This window comes from Mastacembelus armatus, chromosome 24 (genome assembly GCF_900324485.2).
Source record: "Mastacembelus armatus chromosome 24, fMasArm1.2, whole genome shotgun sequence".
In the NCBI taxonomy this organism is placed as follows: Eukaryota; Metazoa; Chordata; class Actinopteri; order Synbranchiformes; family Mastacembelidae; genus Mastacembelus; species Mastacembelus armatus.
This window is the reverse complement of record NC_046656.1, coordinates 20,846,447-20,863,801: the sequence shown is the minus strand read 5'-3', so window position 1 is coordinate 20,863,801 and position 17,355 is coordinate 20,846,447. Positions and strand designations below refer to the sequence as shown.

The 17,355-nt window shown below is 41.6% G+C and overlaps 2 protein-coding genes across 3 annotated transcripts in view; one reads left to right on the top strand and one right to left on the bottom strand.

Annotated features, from left to right (window-relative positions):
• Positions 1–14,184, top strand: part of xrn2 (5'-3' exoribonuclease 2) — a 30,361-nt gene extending 16,177 nt beyond the window's left edge. For both annotated transcript variants that reach the window (XM_026329578.1, XM_026329577.1), the window contains 5 exons: positions 610–738; positions 4,251–4,366; positions 10,093–10,153; positions 12,415–12,610; positions 13,829–14,184. In XM_026329578.1, coding sequence (XP_026185363.1) covers positions 610–738; positions 4,251–4,366; positions 10,093–10,153; positions 12,415–12,610; positions 13,829–13,885 — 559 coding nt within the window. In that variant the 3' untranslated portion in view covers positions 13,886–14,184. The remainder of the gene's footprint in view (positions 1–609; positions 739–4,250; positions 4,367–10,092; positions 10,154–12,414; positions 12,611–13,828) is intronic.
• A 787-nt stretch (positions 14,185–14,971) lies between these two features.
• Positions 14,972–16,730, bottom strand: nkx2.4b (NK2 homeobox 4b). The gene is made up of 2 exons (XM_026329579.2): positions 16,124–16,730; positions 14,972–15,642 (listed from the first exon to the last, which is right to left on the bottom strand). Exons 1-2 carry the CDS (start codon positions 16,620–16,622, stop codon positions 14,972–14,974), a joined length of 1,170 nt encoding a protein of 389 aa, XP_026185364.1. The 5' UTR covers positions 16,623–16,730.
• Positions 16,731–17,355: the final 625 nt, after the last annotated feature.

Below are 17,355 nucleotides of genomic sequence, written 5' to 3'. Positions count from 1 at the left end.
GTGGCTCTAAGACAACAAACATCCCACACACATAAAATAGGCTCAGTAACTTTCTAAAGCAGCTGCTGGAGTTTTTATTAAACAGGTCATTTGTTGGGGACTATTTTCAGTGGCGGATGAATCCACATTTGGTCTAAGTGAGTGTTAGTGACTGCAGGATGGTGTTTGTCGTGACTGAGTCCGACTAAACTAGTGTGTGTTGATGCTGCTGAAGCAGCAGTGTTGGGTTGTGAGAGAAAGAGGAGGAAGAATCAGGCTGTGATGCAAACACAGGACCAGTCAGCAGGAAACATTAAATGTTGGTTTGGTCTTTAATGGGGATTTGATGACAATAAAATGTATCAGCAAACTGAAACTTTAAGCACCAGGTCACGGTTTGATGGTCAGTGGCAGCTCCTAATGGCAGAGAAAGGCAACTGCTGTAATGATTTTATTATTTAATTAATCATTACCGTGATGTATTTACATTAGTTACTATTAGGTAACTAGTTAAACAACACAGCATATTTCTCTTCATTGATTTTCAGAATTTGATTCAATTTTTTAGTCTTGATAAAGAAGAAACCCCCACAGGTTCTCCTACAACTTTTAACTGGTTGTGTTTTCCAGAATTCCCAATAAAGTCCTGAAACCGGGTGACTGGGAGAAAGGGAACAGGGAACCATGGAGACCACAGCTGGGCTTCAACCGAGACAGACAGCAGGTTCACCTGGACCAGTCTGGCTTCAGGGCTCTGGGGTAAGTTTGTTACTGTTTACTGGAACAGCCATTGAGCAATCACATTAAAGAGTCACATCAGTTCTTCTGTTATGAAATTATTGTTATAAGAGGAATTTTATTCTCCTGGACAGAAAAAATAATTCATTTAGAACGAGGTTAAATATTTTTCTCTGAGACTAAACATGAAAGTAACATTTTTCTAAGAAAAGTGAGATTGTAGGTTGTAATTTTAGTCCTGTGTAAATTCACCTATGAACAGTTCCTGTGATGTTAAACTCTGAAAGTGTTAGGCACGTCAACTTTTTTTTTTTAAAGTTCTTTTACTTGATTTTTCTAATAAAAGAGGCAGAAACATCTCAAACTCAACCAACACACACCTGTTTCTGAAACATCTTGTGTTGTGTGATGATATGTGATGATATAATTTTATAGTGTGCAGTGTTGAACAATGGCAGCTGATTCTGCAGTGACTCACTGTTTAGATTTAGGAGGAGAGAGCTTAGTATTTTAAAATTAAAAATGGGTTTAAATGTTTGGATCCCCCCTAACGGTCCCCATTAACCAGCCATCCTTGATTATGATCTAAGCTCTCTCCTCCACACATTGATATTATCATTAAGGAAATGTGAATAATTGGACATCTGGCTCAGTCTGACTGTAGCATGTTTGAGAATTAATTATGCACGGATTTGAAGAAACAGTCTATTCCTTTTGTTCTTGTTCTCTGCTAAACTAAGTTGTTACTCCAGTAATTCAGACAGTTACGTGCCTTGATGGGGCCGAACAGGCAGCTGCTCAGAGGATGGTGAGGGCGAAGAACTGGAGAAAACTAAGAGGATTTATTTATTTTTGGTTACTTTTTTGTGTTTAATTTGAAATCAGATTATATCACTGACTATGACGCCATCCAGGCAGGGTTTTATAGTCTGAACAGGATTTTAGTTACAAAGTTTGTGTTTTTGTCATATTGACATGACCCTTTATGTATATTTACACTTTTTTCATAAAACCTTTTGTTTTTCAGTCATTTTAATGTAGTTTAAGAAGCAGAGGAAACCTATAACATTTGCTCCTGACAGGTCCTCAGAGGCCAGCATGACTTGATTTGCTGCCTGAACAGACAATTAAAAATAAAGTTAGATAAACAACATCTTCAGGTGGTGTTTACCAACATTTAATCTACCATGGACTCAGCTAATACATCTTTTCATTGATTAATTCATCCGTCCATTGTCTGATCCAGTGTCTGGTCACATTGGCAGGAGGTTAAGTAAAGTAGTGCAGACATTCCTCAGCAACTATTCCCAGCTCTTCCTGGTGGATCCTGAGGTGTTTCCAGGCCATATACATAATTCCCAGTATGTTTGGGCTGGTCCCTGTGGTGTCTGCCAGCTGGGCATGTTGGGAAAACTCCAGTGGTGTTCAGGAGGCTTCCTGATCAGTAATCCAACCACATGAGAGCATTCAATTTGAACTCGTGTTAAATTCTGTTTACAGTAGGATGCAACTGCTTTTTTCCAGTTTAGTCCAGTCCCCTTAAAACAGTCAGAGAAGAACAAACATGTTTTTCATCTGAAATAAGCACAGTTTTTATGATTGTTGTGAGTTTTGTACCTCGATCATAAAAACAGTTGACTCTTTGTGGAACATAACCTTGGAGACATGCAAGGGGCTGAAATTAATGCAGGAGGTGGACTGATACTATCCAGCCACAGTTGAACATTTAAATTCTGGACTCTCACTGTAACACTTCCTGTTACATATATGCCCAACATGATTATCTTCTGTCTGCTGTCACAGTTAAAGCCAAAGGCCGACTCAGTCACACTTACAGAAGCTGTTCAGTCCTGTATTGAATCAGGTTGTGTTCATCAAAGGGTCACATGCTCTGTGAAATCCTAAATCCTTGCTATTGCACGTGTGTAGGTTTAAGGTGATCCAGTTAGTTTAGTTACGGTGTGATCCAGGTAGTTTAGTTAGTGTGATCCAGTTAGTTTAGTTAGTGTGAACCAGTTAATTTACAGTTGGTGTGATCCAGTTAGTTTAGTTAGTGTGATCCAGTTAGTTTAGTTAGTGTGATCCAGGTAGTTTAGTTAGTGTGATCCAGGTAGTTTAGTTAGTGTGATCCAGGTAGTTTAGTTAGTGTGATCCAGTTAGTTTAGTTAGTGTGATCCAGTTAGTTTAGTTAGTGTGAACCAGTTAATTTACAGTTGGTGTGATCCAGTTAGTTTAGTTAGTGTGATCCAGTTAGTTTAGTTAGTGTGATCCAGTTAGTTTAGTTACGGTGTGATCCAGTTAGTGTAGTTACGGTGTGATCCAGTTAGTTTAGTTACGGTGTGATCCAGGTAGTTTAGTTAGTGTGATCCAGTTAGTTTAGTTAGTGTGATCCAGTTAGTTTAGTTAGTGTGATCCAGTTAGTTTAGTTAGTGTGATCCAGTTAGTTTAGTTAGTGTGATCCAGTTAGTTTAGTTAGTGTGAACCAGTTAATTTACAGTTGGTGTGATCCAGTTAGTTTAGTTAGTGTGATCCAGTTAGTTTAGTTAGTGTGATCCAGTTAGTTTACAGTTGGTGTGATCCAGTTAGTTTAGTTACGGTGTGATCCAGTTAGTTTAGTTACGGTGTGATCCAGGTAGTTTAGTTAGTGTGATCCAGTTAGTTTAGTTAGTGTGATCCAGTTAGTTTAGTTAGTGTGATCCAGTTAGTTTACAGTTGGTGTGATCCAGTTAGTTTACAGTTGGTGTGATCCAGTTAGTTTAGTGACGGTGTGATCCAGTTAGTTTAGTGACGGTGTGATCCAGTTAGTTTAGTGACAGTGTGATCCAGTTAGTTTAGTGAGTGTGATCCAGTTAGTTTAGTGACAGTGTGAACCAGTTAGTTTAGTGACAGTGTGAACCAGTTAGTTTAGTGACAGTGTGAACCAGTTAGTTTAGTGACAGTGTGATCCAGTTAGTTTAGTGACAGTGTGATCCAGTTAGTTTAGTTAGTGTGAACCAGTTAATTTACAATTAGTGTGAACCAGTTAATTTACAATTAGTGTGAACCAGTTAATTTACAGTTGGTGTGAACCAGTTAGTTTAGTTAGTGTGAACCAGTTAGTTTAGTTAGTGTGAACCAGTTAGTTTAGTTAGTGTGAACCAGTTAGTTTAGTTAGTGTGAACCAGTTAGTTTAGTTAATTAGTGTAAACCAGTTAGTTTACAGTTATAGTGTGAACCAGTTAGTTTACAGTTATAGTGTGAACCAGTTAGTATACGGTTAGTGTCAGCCGGTTTCGTTAATGTTATCCAGCTAGTTTAGTTAGTGTAATCTGGTTAGTTTAGTGCACATGAAAGTACTGAATGATGTTATTTTAACTTCCTTTCACTGAAACGTGTAATTGTCAACCAATGAGCAAGCAGAGAATTCAGAGGCCAACAGCTGGAATGAACACCTGGAATATCTGTGTTAAACTGGTTGTACTGGATGATGTGAAGCTGTTATTGGGAGGATGAGTTGTTGTGAATTAGATTTTACAGTAAATCTTCTCCTTCAGTCACAGTCTGAACAGAAACCAGCAGGGTGGGCAGTACAGCAACACCCCACCACCGAGCAACTACCACCAAGGACACTACCGTCCTCCTCACAGTGGCGGCCAGCAGCCTTTCCAGCGTAAGAAATACACACACACACACACACACACACACACACACTGAACTATAGTAAAATGCAGGGGTTCAGTGCTCTGTGCGCACTGCAGATTAAAATAGGGTAAAGATTATGTTAGTGATTTGTACTGGGTGTGTTCATGGTGTTAAATGAGGGAAACGTTTCTGCAAAGCCTGTCCTGTTGTGGTCAAGACAGTTTATCAGCAATTCACGTTTTTATGTAATGCAGTTTGTGTTGGATGACACTGAGCAAATCTCAGAAAACCCTACATTAAATAATATCACAAAAGAGGTTCAAGTAAAAGCATCTTTCACTGAAAAATAAATAAAAACAACTAGTACTGCAGAATTTAAGAAACATCTTCCCCATCACAATTCAACGAACCAAAATCTAGGGTTTCATTACTCAAACATGTTTTATTTTTACCTTTACTCTCCATTTGTCCTAAGCCTGGACTTGGGTCGTGGTGTCCCCTGGTTAGGAGGCTTTCTTTATAATAGCAACAACAACCCCAATTGAATGCAGGAGAAAATGTTAGTTGCATGTCTCAGCCAATTCCAAACAGGCAGATTAGACAAAAAACAAAAGACAAGAGGGAAAAATGCCCCTGAAAGTTTGTAAGAAGTAATTAAACATATTCAGACTGTTTTCATGGTCACAAAGGGAACTTTAAAATACATCCACCTTGCCCTGAAAAACAAAATATGCTACAGAATGTACAGGTATCCCATTACAATATCCCATTAAATTCAGCTAGAATTTCCTTTCTACTTCAAAACGTTCTTCTGCGTGTCATGTTCACAAGTTGCTTTAATTATTCTGCTTATACATTATTTCTCATTCTATTATACTTAAAGACTGAGAAGTGGTAAAATATGCAGGTTTTATTTTGTACAACTGTTTGGTCTCTTTTAGTCTTTTATTTATTCCACATTGATTCCAGGAGGGATTTCAGCAGTTGTGTATCCTGCTGAAGTGTCCTTGAGCCAAAACACTGAATCAGAGTGAAAATGTGAAAATGGATGGGCTCATGTACTCAAACATTTCTTTAATTGTTCTGTGTCCAAAGCAGAAATATTGAGTTTACTGTGATGTAAAGGCAGCACATCATCCCAGTGGAAGAGTGGGCACTAGAGAGTGTCCCTCTTTAAGACAAATAATTGTTATATGATTAAAAAGCTCCATTTTGCTCATCACATGAGGGATGTTTGAAGCGCTCGCCACACATGGAGGCAGAGTCTCTTTCCCAGCTCCTAATCATGGTCTGTGCTCAGCCCTGGCCTCAGCCCCTCGGTCCTCTGCCAGCTCTTCTCCACTTTGACTTTGATGTGCCAATTTGCAAGTAGATGAATAATCTCATCTGCCCACTGATAGCGTGCGGGGGAGTCGTGGTTATTCCGGTGGTACTTGATGCAAATGGGGGTTTTTGGCTCCTCCGGATTGCGGCTGCACCTCCCTTGGCCTCTGCCGCTTGTTCTTAATGTTAAACTCTACCAATTAGTCGTCCTGGACTTTTTTTTCTTTTCTTTTTTTTTAATATTAGTCACTGTGTATTTCTTTCTGTCCTTCAGGGGGGAAGTTATTTTAATAAATGGAAACTGTTCACTAAATCTTTAGCCTGGCTCATCTGTAATTCTTAGCCTGTTTAGGGTGACAGAGGATGATTGTTATTTTATCAGCTGAAGTACCTGAAACAAAAATGTGTCATTGGTGAAGGTAGCATTTATGTTAGATTTCATTTTTGCTGATTTGTGTCTGTTTTAAGTTCCAAACTGGGGTCTACAGGTAGATTTATCAATGAGCTTCACAAATCACTTTGGCAATTTTCCGATTGTAGCAAGAGTCTGTTTAGCATTGAGGCTAAGACCTGGTCTTAATGTGGACCAGCTATAATATTGGCATCCCCAGGAATGTGGCCTTATTCTGCAGCAGGAGACCAGAGGCCTGCTTTTGTCCAGATAACACTTTCTCAGGGCCAATCCTCTGCTTGGCCAGTAATCACTGTAGGCTTTGCTGCTCTGGGCTTTTGTGATTTTTGGGGGGTTGGTTGCTGATTAGCGTTGTGGGAGACCATGGCCAGTAATGAGACTGTCGAGTGGCTCCGCTGGACACAGTGGCCCCCTCTGATAAAAGCACCCAGGAGGATCCTGTTTGATTGGGTGTGTGATGCGCTCTGAAGAGGGTTGAAACCAAAGTTAACTTCCCCCTTTGACGGTGCTGCTACCCCCTGCAGTGATGTGTCAACACGCTGCCTCTGAAACATGCTGTGGGGCTTTGTGTGCCCCGGTCAGACCAGCTGGTGTTTAATAACTGGCCAGGGAGTCCCTGCTGGTGGCCATTATTGTTTTCACACACAGTGACACCAAATTTTAACCAGGTCAGCAAAGTAACGGTTTCATCCAGTGTCCACAGTGGCTGATAAGCCACCAAACACTTCAGAGTAACAACTGCCCATAATAGCTGCTCACACTGGGTGCTCGACCAACTTCAGTAACAAGGATTCACCAAATTCATGTGTCCTTGGGGATGACGCAATTTTTTTATGCTCAATGTTAAATAACCCAAATAAGTCTTGTAAAACACCTTTTTTTTTTTTTTTTGTGCCATCTTAAAACAGAGGTTTTCTTAACATACCTGTAGTTTCACTGCATTTCCCTTGTACTCGGTTAACCTCTGCAACCCACATTGATATAACCTGTAAAATGTTGCTGTAGTCATCAGAAGGTTGGATGTTAACTCAGTATATTCATGTCGACTCCTGTTGTATCCATAACATTTGACCATTTTAGGTGTCTCTTTAAATTCTACATACCCAGTTAAACACACTGAAGTTCAGATTTTAGACTATTTGTGGTGTAGTTGGGTTTGTTTTTTCATCAGCTGAGTTGTAGTAATAAAACTTTTCAGATTGGCTTTTTTTTTTTTTTTTGTAAATGTTCAGTGATTCTTTGTGTTGTCAGAGAAATATTCAGATTTTAGACATGTCTTCTTCAGTTTTCTTTGACTTAGAGGTTTTACTCTTTCCTGAAGCATCGGGAGGAGAAGCTGGGGAAGTTCTAGGACTTTTTTGTTGTTCTTTGTGCTGCAGACATAAAAGTTACTGTCCTGTTTTTGGCGTCAGACCTGAGCCGACTGGACTGGAGCTGAGTCAAATAGTCGCTGAACTAATTGAAAATAGGTGGAGAGAGGCGTTTAGTTGTTTAGCGTGGTTGTAATCCCTTCCTTAATACAGTGGACACAGCGTGTTTTAAGGATTTAAAGCGTAATCCTTTGTTGCCTTTTGTCCACTGCAGACTGGAGGTCTATACACTTTCAGATCATTGTTAATTAAAGAGATTGACAGGTGTCCACTTGTAATTCTCTCTTTTGAGTCATCGCTGGCGATGAGGAAAAGAAGACCAGAGTGTTGTGAAGTTATAATTGGAGTCCAACTGGGTGGTCCACTTAAAGTTTGTTGGTGGAGGAGATAATCAAACATGAAAACTGAATGACAAAAACAAAATGATAATGTGGCGACAGCAGTCTGCCTGCTGGCTGGTAATGTGTGTTTTACTTCTGCCGTGGTCGGCAGAGAGCTTTCCTGTTTTGACTCCACTTTAAACGATCAGGTCTTAAAAATATTATTTTGGTTTATTCTTACATTTTAATGTTTTGAAAACTTTAACTCCGGAGTTTTGGGCTAATACATTATTTCCCTGATAATTGGACCTTAAATAAATATCAGTTATGAACTTACATCCTTTACATGATCATTGTTCTCTTTTTGGTTTGTTTGGTCAATGGTTTGATTTTAATGTAAGGTCAGACACTGTTATGTTTCAGACAGTGAAGTGCTTTACATAGGTAAAGAAAGCGGAATGAGAATAAAGACAAGAAAAGACAAGAACATTCAAGACGAAATATCAAAGTTGATAATATATGTGAATTGAAATTAAAATCATAATATACAAAGCTTGACAAGGAGCCCAACTATAGTGAAGTTATAGTGCAATAAGTTGTCCTGACTACAACAGAGGAAATCAAAGTGCAGCCCATATGAAAGATTTCTAAACTAGCAGTAATGCTGGCAGTAATCTGTTGTGTAGGTAACTGTTAGCTCTTGTTGAGGTTGAGTGATGTTCTCACTTTTCCTGGTTCTCGTTTAAATAAGTTTAGGACTTTTGCCCTTGATGTGGCTGCTGAAGCTCAGATCACTCAAGTGAAACACTAACTTAACTTTTCATCTTTGGAATCAAGTTTGGCAACTTTCATTCTTTCCTTATTGTCAGATACATTGGTTTCCCTTTTTTTTAGTTCAAAGGTAAATCTGAGTGTTGTCTGCGTAGCAGCGTTCTTTTCGCGCATATGTCCCAGAGGCATTTATAGTAAATAATAAATTATAGTGACCCAAGAATCAAACCCTGGGGGACTCCACATCTCAAATTTACCATCACCATTGGAAACAACATCCTGCCTTTGAGCTATAATCTGAACCAACTACTTGATAATCTCACCCACTGTTCATGTCTGTCTAGTGTTTATTAGAGATCAGCCTGTAATTATTTAATACTGAAGCATCCAGGCTTGTTCTTCCAGTGTAGTCTACGGTTTGTTCTTAAATTAATAATCTAATCTAATAAATTTAACTTGAAATGTGTCCAATCCCTGATAAAATCTAAAGTAGATCGTTTGTTTGAGAAGGTTTTTTGCAAGTCAAGAAGTGGTAATCTCAAATGCTCAAAATGTTTGGCAATTAATTTGTCAGTTGGCTAATTAACGAATTGTTTAGCTGTAGACAGATTTATTGAAAATGATTCTAATTGTTGTTTGAGCAACTATTAAAATTCAATCTCAATGGTCCACAGTCGCTTTCATGCACAATCGTTTGTATCAGCGTCCTTGGACTCAAATTGGTCGAATGCTCGTTTTTTACACCGACTACTTCCCAGGTTTGTAAATGTGAGCCTCCAGGTCCTTTTCACGGCACCCTTCACCCACCCTGAGCCGAGCCACTCAGCAGGCCTGCCCCTATAAACAAACACGTCCACGGCTTGCAGCTGGTCATCACCTTGGCAACAGTGAATCTGGAAGAAGCTGTTCGTTGTATTTTTTTATTTTTTTTTTTTTATTTTAAGTGTGTCTTTGTGAAGGGCTTGCAGCGATGGAACCAGGGTACTTGAGGCGTCCACAATGCCGCCGGCTGAATGCTTATTTCATTTTCTGAACAAAAAAATGCAAATGCGGCGCTCCTGCTCTCTCTCCCTGCACCTCCGCCACCAGAGCTCGGTGTGATTCGATGTGTGAAAGACTTTAATTTCATCATGACAACTGATTTGTTCTATATCCATGACAGATTGAAGTAGTTGGTATTTTTCTTTCTTCCTCCCTTTTAAAGCTGACATGAATTGGGTTAATTAATATCCACGTTTAATGTCAGATGTCTCTGCTTTGGGGGATTTTCATCACAGTTTAACTCAAGACACGTCGAGTCAGATGATGTCAATATAAAATATTTATTTTTTATGATGTTGAGTATTTAAACTGAAGTTTGAAGTACAACCTAAGAGAATAACAACCTCCTCCTCTCACGGCGGTATTAAAAGCCTTCAGGTGCAGGTAAAATATAGGACACATTATTGCCGTCCTTCAGAGGACTCGGCTCTCTGCTCCATTTGAAAAAATAAAAATAAAAAATTCAAACTTAGGTCAGCAGAACCGCTCGTGAACATGTTGTCTTTTGTTCCTGCAGATTCCAGGCAGAACAGTTTGATGGGAGCGCCTCCCTCCTACCACCAGCCCCAGTATCCAAGGTGAGTCGACTGATTTGTCTGCTTATGTTTCTGGTTTTCTTGAAAAGTAGAAGTTCAGTGTTTACATGATGATGTTAACTCTTCGGTTCAGCTGTTCCTGTGTAGATGTTAGATATGAACATAAATTAAAATCAGTGAATTAAATTAGTTGTCATGCTTTTGTAACATTTTCTGCCAAGACTTTAAGCACAATTAGGTTAAATTTGTGTCTGTTTTTTTTTAAAGTTGTTAATGTGGTTTTGCTTTTTTTTCCTCCAAACTTCCGGCTTTTGTTTTTCCCTTTTTCCAATCACAGTAGAACTCATGTGAATTACACATGTCAAAGCCTGTGCTCTGTGGTTATTGTAGCTCCTCTGTCTAAATCCCCCCCAAACAGTTGCAGCCTTTCTCCACGAGCGCTCTGCCTTCCTCTGTCAGGGGCTTTGCTGCCGCTGCTGCTGAATTAAGATTTTTCCCTGTCGCTCTAAAACAAATTTCTCTCGAGGAGGTTTGTGCAACTTAATGAGGCATCACTAATGCTGTTGGAGGCTGCGTCGTTCCCTGCACCGCGGCCGCCGAGTCCACGCAGACCAGCTATTGATTGTGGCTCCAGACCTCTCCAAAGTCCTAATCAGGTTCCTGGTTCAACTTTTCAGGCCCATTGTGGCTCGGTGTCACCTCAGGTCAGTAGTTATTAGTGGTGACTGAAAACTGTTTCTTTAACTACTGAGGACCGGACCAAATGAAATGCAGGAGGAACTTGGAGAGAGGGGATTATGGATTCCAGTGATCAGTTAAGTCCAGTCCTGGCTGGAGTGTGACATGGTTCAGTAATGAGGGATGGGGCTGCTGCTTAGTTTCTCCTCTCTTCATTGTTACCAAGAAGAGACTTTTAATATCACTGCTGGATTGACACATTGTCCGGAGGCCGTCTGGAGGGCCGCGGTATGCCGGCTTCACACTCGGTCCCACGGACACAATCTGGATGCCTCATTTCAGGGATGAGGGCGATCCAAGCCATATGTGAATATGGGTCATCTCGTACTATGTTCTTTCATGTGCATCGATGCGAAGTCATCGCTGAGGAGAGGCAGTTTTATCTCTTTGAGAACTCGATCCCTCAACAAACTCCAGTCGATGGGGATTTTAAGGGAGGCCACTTCAAAGCAGAATTAAAGGCCGCTTCTCATTTTGGATCAGGAGGTCCAGCGTTTAATCCGACCGTTGCCTGGAAATTCCCCAAAACATGAATAAATCTGAAATTCCACAATGGTAAAACTCCAGCTTCTCTTGTTTGATGAATAAAGTGGGAGCTCTGGACTGGAGTCAGGAAATGTTTTATATAATGAAAGTATCACAGGTCCAGTTTTCAGTCCTATGAAGTCAAACATTTTGTGATATAAATCTTTTTTTTACTAAGAGAATTTTACTCAGCCAAAACTTTTTACGGAGGATCCTAAAGATTGTTTGGGAGAAAAATGTCAGTTTCCCAGAGTCCATTGTTACGACCTCAGGTCTCATTTTATTCAACAAAAAGTCCAGAAACAAAAAAGCTCTTAATTTTCTGAAGTTTTAGGAAAGTTAAACTCAGCATGTCTGTCGGACACAATGAGACTTTTAAGGCTGTGGACTTTGGAAAATTGAGGTTTTTTTTTGTTTTTTTTTTCCTGCAGTTTTCTAATGAATTAATCAAGAAATAAATTAATTAATTAATAATACAAAAAATAATTGCAGGCCTTGAAGCAGAACGGCAGCAAAGTCCAGGAGAACCTTTTAATGGTTGGAGCTTTTTCATTTGTTGCTTGAAAAATCATTTCGAGGCACAGAGAAGAGGTTTTGTTTTGCTTAATAAACTATGATCTGTGTGAACATTAAACCAGGAAGTCGCAGGTTTTTAATGATCTGGTTCTGGACCCTTGGGGAGTGAAACCTGGAGTTAAAGCTCATCACAGACGAATGGAGAAGTGGTTATGTCATCATGCTGTGGCCTCGATTTGTTAATGCATCTTTTTTTTTTTTTTTTTTTTTTTTTTTATTCTGTGGAAAGGTTTTGCTGAATTTACCTGGAAACATCAAATAATAGTAATAATCGATTATTTTGTGCTTCCTGACCAGTGATTAAGTTTATGAAACAGTCAGAGGCTTCAGTTTCAGCAGCAGCTCGTTTTAGTGCAGGTTCTTCTTTTTTTTATATCCATGTCAGACCTGAACGGAGCTGGCCAGACCTCTGAAGTGTGTGAGAGCCCGTTAGAAAATGTCAGTGTGTGTGTTCGTGTCTGCAGGCAGCAGCAGTACAGTGACAGGGGTCACGGCTGGGATCGGGCCATGCAGTCTCAGCAGTCGGCCTACCAGCAGAACATGAACCGCGGACGGGGAGGCGGTGGGCAGGGCGGCTTCCAGCAGCGCTACGATCAACACAGGGATGACTGGCGCGATCGCAGGGACGACCGCAGGGACAACCGGGGTCAGCAGCATCAAGTACGTCCTGTAAAGCTGCTCTTTATAAAATATACAATATGAAACGTCTTCACCTGGACAGGACATATTTAGCATCATAGGACAGGACAGCGAGTTCCCTTCCTCTATGTCAAACATCGCATCTTTTTATTTTGCTGAACAGAAACAACAGAATCAGGCTGGTTGTTCCTGTTTGACCATCGATCAGCTTTTCTTTGACGTGATCAAACGCGTTGGTCATTTATTCCGATTGACACTTCCTGTTCAATTTAAGCTGCACGTTGGTTCCTCGAGTCCTCGGTTAAATTTTCCTGTTATTTATATAAAAACATTTTCCGTTTGTGCTTCATGAACAACCTCAGCCATGGACTGATTATCAGAAAGTGATCAATACCTTTTCTATTGAATAATCAGTTTGTGTTTATACTCTCAAAACAACATATTCACCAGTCGGTCCTGAAATCAGAACAAATTATGGCAGAAGCAGAAATCCCACACTTTTTTTTTTCAGCAGTTTGACTTTTTATCTGACAAACTTTTCACCTCACTGAACAGTTTTTTGTTTTGTTTCTGCATTTTGTTGTTTTCAGTAACAAGCTGCAGGTTTATTTTCCAGCCTGACAGAAACTGACTGAAAAGATTTGGTTTTTGGGTCTGACCGGGTTCAGCAGCAGGGTCCTGGTCTATGTAGGCCGTTTGTAGTGGAGCAGGACTTTAAACTGATGCAGAATTAAAGGGTCACTTCATACAAATCCCAGTAATAATGTGAAAACCTTCTCTCTGGCCTCAGTCCGTAGTTTTTGTTGCTGTATTTTTACATTTAGGTTTCACACACATTCACGTTTAAAGCTGCAGAAACAGAGTCCATGTTACACTGAATTACCCACAGACCTCCAGGTGACTGTTTATTTGGCAGGAAATTTTTATTCTGTTTCCTTTTGGATCGTTCTTTGTTTTGAGTGGACTGGCCCTTTAATGAAGCTGCTTATAAACACATTTTCAGAAAAAAAGGAGAAGTTTCCTGAAACTCACCTGTTGGATGTGAATAAAACAGACAGTCTCTGTCACGGCTGAATTATCTTCGCTGTTTTAAAATGTTCAGCAGGTTTAAAAATCTTTGATTCATGACAGAAATGTTTCCAACACAAAAACTAAAAGCTTAATTTTTTGAGCCGTATCTTTATCCTGGTTAAATCCCGATTGTCACTGGTTGTTCTGACTTGTGATTTTGTCTTTCAGGGCTACAGCGGAGGTTTCCCTCTGCCCCCCCCATCCAGGAGGTACAACTGGAACTGAACTTAGCCTGATGTTGGACTTTGGGCTGGGGAGTATTTTTAGGATAAATTTTTCTTTTTCTTTTTTTTTCCCATGGTGTTGTCTTACTTGTACAATGAGATTTTTTTTTTCTTTTTATCCTACTTTAAAAAAAAAAAAAAAGTGATTTTTAAGAGGAGCAGCCTGTAAAAGTTGTAAAATACAAGCCAGTCTTGGACGAAGTGTCCCCGTGTTTATTTTTGAGAGAAATCTCTCCAGTGGTTTATTTTAGGAAGGAGGAAAAAAAACGTGTAATAATAAACATGTCTGGTAGGAATGATCTTGAAATGAATGCTTTGTCAAAATAACAGCATTTCCAATTTAAACATGCTTCTATTTCAAATGAGGTTGAATCATTGAGCATTTTCTGCTGAATGATCTGGTACATTTAATTAATTAATTCAGGCAGCCAGCCACCGTTTATATCCACAGTCTGTCTTTGTGCCGCGGCTCCAAACAGCGTCTTAAAAGCACAGAAATCCACATTTTTCCTTCAGTTCCACAAATTAAAATGGTTGAAATGTCCAAAATGAAAATAACATTTATTCAATACTGGAAACAAATCGAAAATCAGCAGTAACAAAGGAGAATTGATGACTCCCATTGAAAATATTTGATTAAATCCGGGCCGAGGAGCGGTTCCCCCCGGGCTCCGTTGTCTTTATAACCGTCTTCTATTGCTTCACTTTAGAAACTTCTTATTTCAACCTGCAATAATTTATTCTGCTGTAGAAACGTGTTTATGCTGCAGCAGTCACACCTGTCCCTCACAGAACCACACTAACACAGGTTTAGTTTTAAAGGGAGAAAATATCACCATCAACATTCAGTCCCGATACTCGGCTTTAATATACACTTTGTTTTTGCACCTTATTGCGCGAAACCACCAAGTGTCTTTTGAGTCCCTGTGTGCGTAAAGGAACCAGAACTTTGCGCACAGAACGAAAAATAAAATTGTGCTTGATTTGTTCTTCAGTCTGTTCTCAGAAAAATAAGATAAAATAAAAAATCCAACCCGGGAGTGACGCCCCCGGAGGCCCGATCCCGCCTGTCCCCTTCCCGGTGTCCCTACCAAGTTCTGCCGTACAGTAAATTGGAGCCGATCATGCTGTTGGTGTACTCAATCAGCGCCGCGTCCGTCTGCGTCATGCTGATCTGAGCGTGCAGGCCCAGCGGCGGACTGGGGGACAGATCGTCCAGCTCCTCCGTGGACGACAGCTGGTTCACCTGCTGCTGCAGGGTCGCCGTCATGGCCTCACCTGCGCTGCTCTGTCGGTTCCCCGTCTGGGTGGGACCGCTGGAGTCGGTCCGGCAGCCTTTAGCGCTCTTGGAGAGGACCGGGGACACGGAGGAAGAACGGCGGGTCGTCGCGCACAGACTTTCGCTGCTTCCTCCTCCACCGACACCGCCGCCGCTGTCGTCCTGCTGCAGCTGCGCGGCCTTGTCCTTGGCCTGCCGCTTCAGCTTGTAGCGGTGGTTCTGGAACCAGATCTTGACCTGGTTCGGAGTGAGATGGATCATTCCGGCCAGGTGCTCCCGCTCCGGAGCCGACAGGTATTTCTGCTGTTTGAAGCGCCGCTCCAGCTCGTACACCTGCGCCTGAGAGAACAGCACCCGCCGCTTCCTGCGCGGCGCCGCGTGCAGCGTCACCATGGACTTGGCGGTGGAGTCCATCCCGGTCAGGCTGCCCACTATCCCGGGCATGTTCATCCCGGCGGAGGGGCCCATGAATCTGGAAACTTTCAGTCAAGATAATTCACGTTTATTTATTTATTTAGGCTTATTTATTTATTTGAAATCCTAATTACTGAATTTAATCGGCGACATTTCAGCAAGAGAAAGATTATAAATTCTACACGAGAGAGAAAAACATTTAAACATTTCAATTAATTTTAAGAAAAGAAAAAATTATTTAAATTTTCGAAGGATCAGAAAAATAATTGTGAAACAAGTTTGTCTTTTCTAATTATCCTGCAGGTTAAAGATATAAAATAAAATACTTTAATACCACTATAATAAAGAAGATTTCAATGTTAATTCAACGAATTAAACATTTAATTTATGGCGCTGTGAACGACTTCATGTAAACACATATAGACTCATTAGAAAGAGCCTGGAGTTTATTATGAAGTCGTGTTTTATTTTAAAGTGAAAAGTCTTTAATGTCGCTGAACTGAAACTGACTTTAGTTTTAGTTCTGTTCCTGAAACTTCCTCTTACTTGTCGGGTATCTGGGCTCCGGGTTGCTGTACCACGCCGCCGCCGCCCCTCCGCTTCTCACCGTGTCCTGATAGGACGGCAGGTCTCCCACGTTCCCGAGGCCGCCGTTGCAGAAGCTGCCGACGGCCCCCGAGAACTGCGGCACCCCGTGGGGGACGTGATAAGGCCCACCGGGGCCCAGTGCGGCGGCGGCGGCCGCTGCTGAAGAAGAGGAGGATGGAGAGGATGAAGAAGAGGAGGGCAGGTGATGGTGGTGGTGGTGGTGATGGTGGTGAAGATGAGGATGAGGCTGCTGATGCTGATGGTGATGCTGCTGTTGCGGCTGCTGTTGGTGCTGCATCCCGGGCTGGGACACCTGCGGCTGCCGGTAGGCGCCCAGCTGGGAACCGAGGCTCCCCGCGGCGGGGTCCATACCTCCAAACCTCCGGTAGCTGTCCTCCATCGGGCTCAGGATGTCAGTGACTGAGAAGGGAGTGGAGTGCTTTGGGCTCAGGGACATGGTGCGGCCACCCCGTGCCCCCCTGCTGCCTGCGGCTGGATGTGGTCCTGTGCGTCCGGCGGCTCTCTGCCTGCTTCCCCCTCCCTCCCTCCGGCGTCTTGTTGCTTCTGCCTCCCTGAGAAGAAGTCCAGCTGCTCGGGTGCGGGAGGAGAGGAGCTGCCCTTATCCCGCCGGACTCCGACACACGGAGGGGCGGAGCGACGCGGGCGCAGCCGCCAACAATGACAGCTGCCATGACGGAGCTGAGTGGAGGAAACGGTTGGAGCTGCTGTTTGGTTTGCACAGTTTCACCACACTCACATTCCTCCAAAGTCATGGAAGTGCAGCCTGGAAACTAGTCCCACGACTGGCCCGACAAGGACCGCCGGTCCAAAAGAGCTGAACCGGGTCAGAAATGTCAGACCATCGGCGTTAAATCAATATTCGCTGATATTTTCCCCCCTGTGTGGGTTTATCTACACTTTAGAAACACAGCTTCAGTTTCAGCTCGTTTCATCCACTTTTAGTTTTATTTTGACCTTCGACACCTGAAGCTGCTGCAGGTGTTTGTTGGGTTTTAATAATAAAATAGTTTCAGAAAAGTTCAAACCAGAAATTTCTGCTTTCTGTTATTTTCATTGGATCCAGAGCTCAGTTCTTTTTTATAAATGATGATTTTCATCTGAGCTTCGGCCTTAAAAATGAGTTTTATCCTAAACATAAAATAATAAACGTTACTTTTTTTTATCATTTC

Coding starts and splice junctions, on each gene's coding strand:
- nkx2.4b (XM_026329579.2), bottom strand. CDS start 16,622: ATGTCCCTGAGCCCAAAGCACTCCACTCCCTTCTCAGTCACTGACATC. Junction 15,643..16,123: donor GGAGCCCAGATACCCGACAA/GTAAGAGGAAGT, acceptor CTTGACTGAAAG/TTTCCAGATTCATGGGCCCC.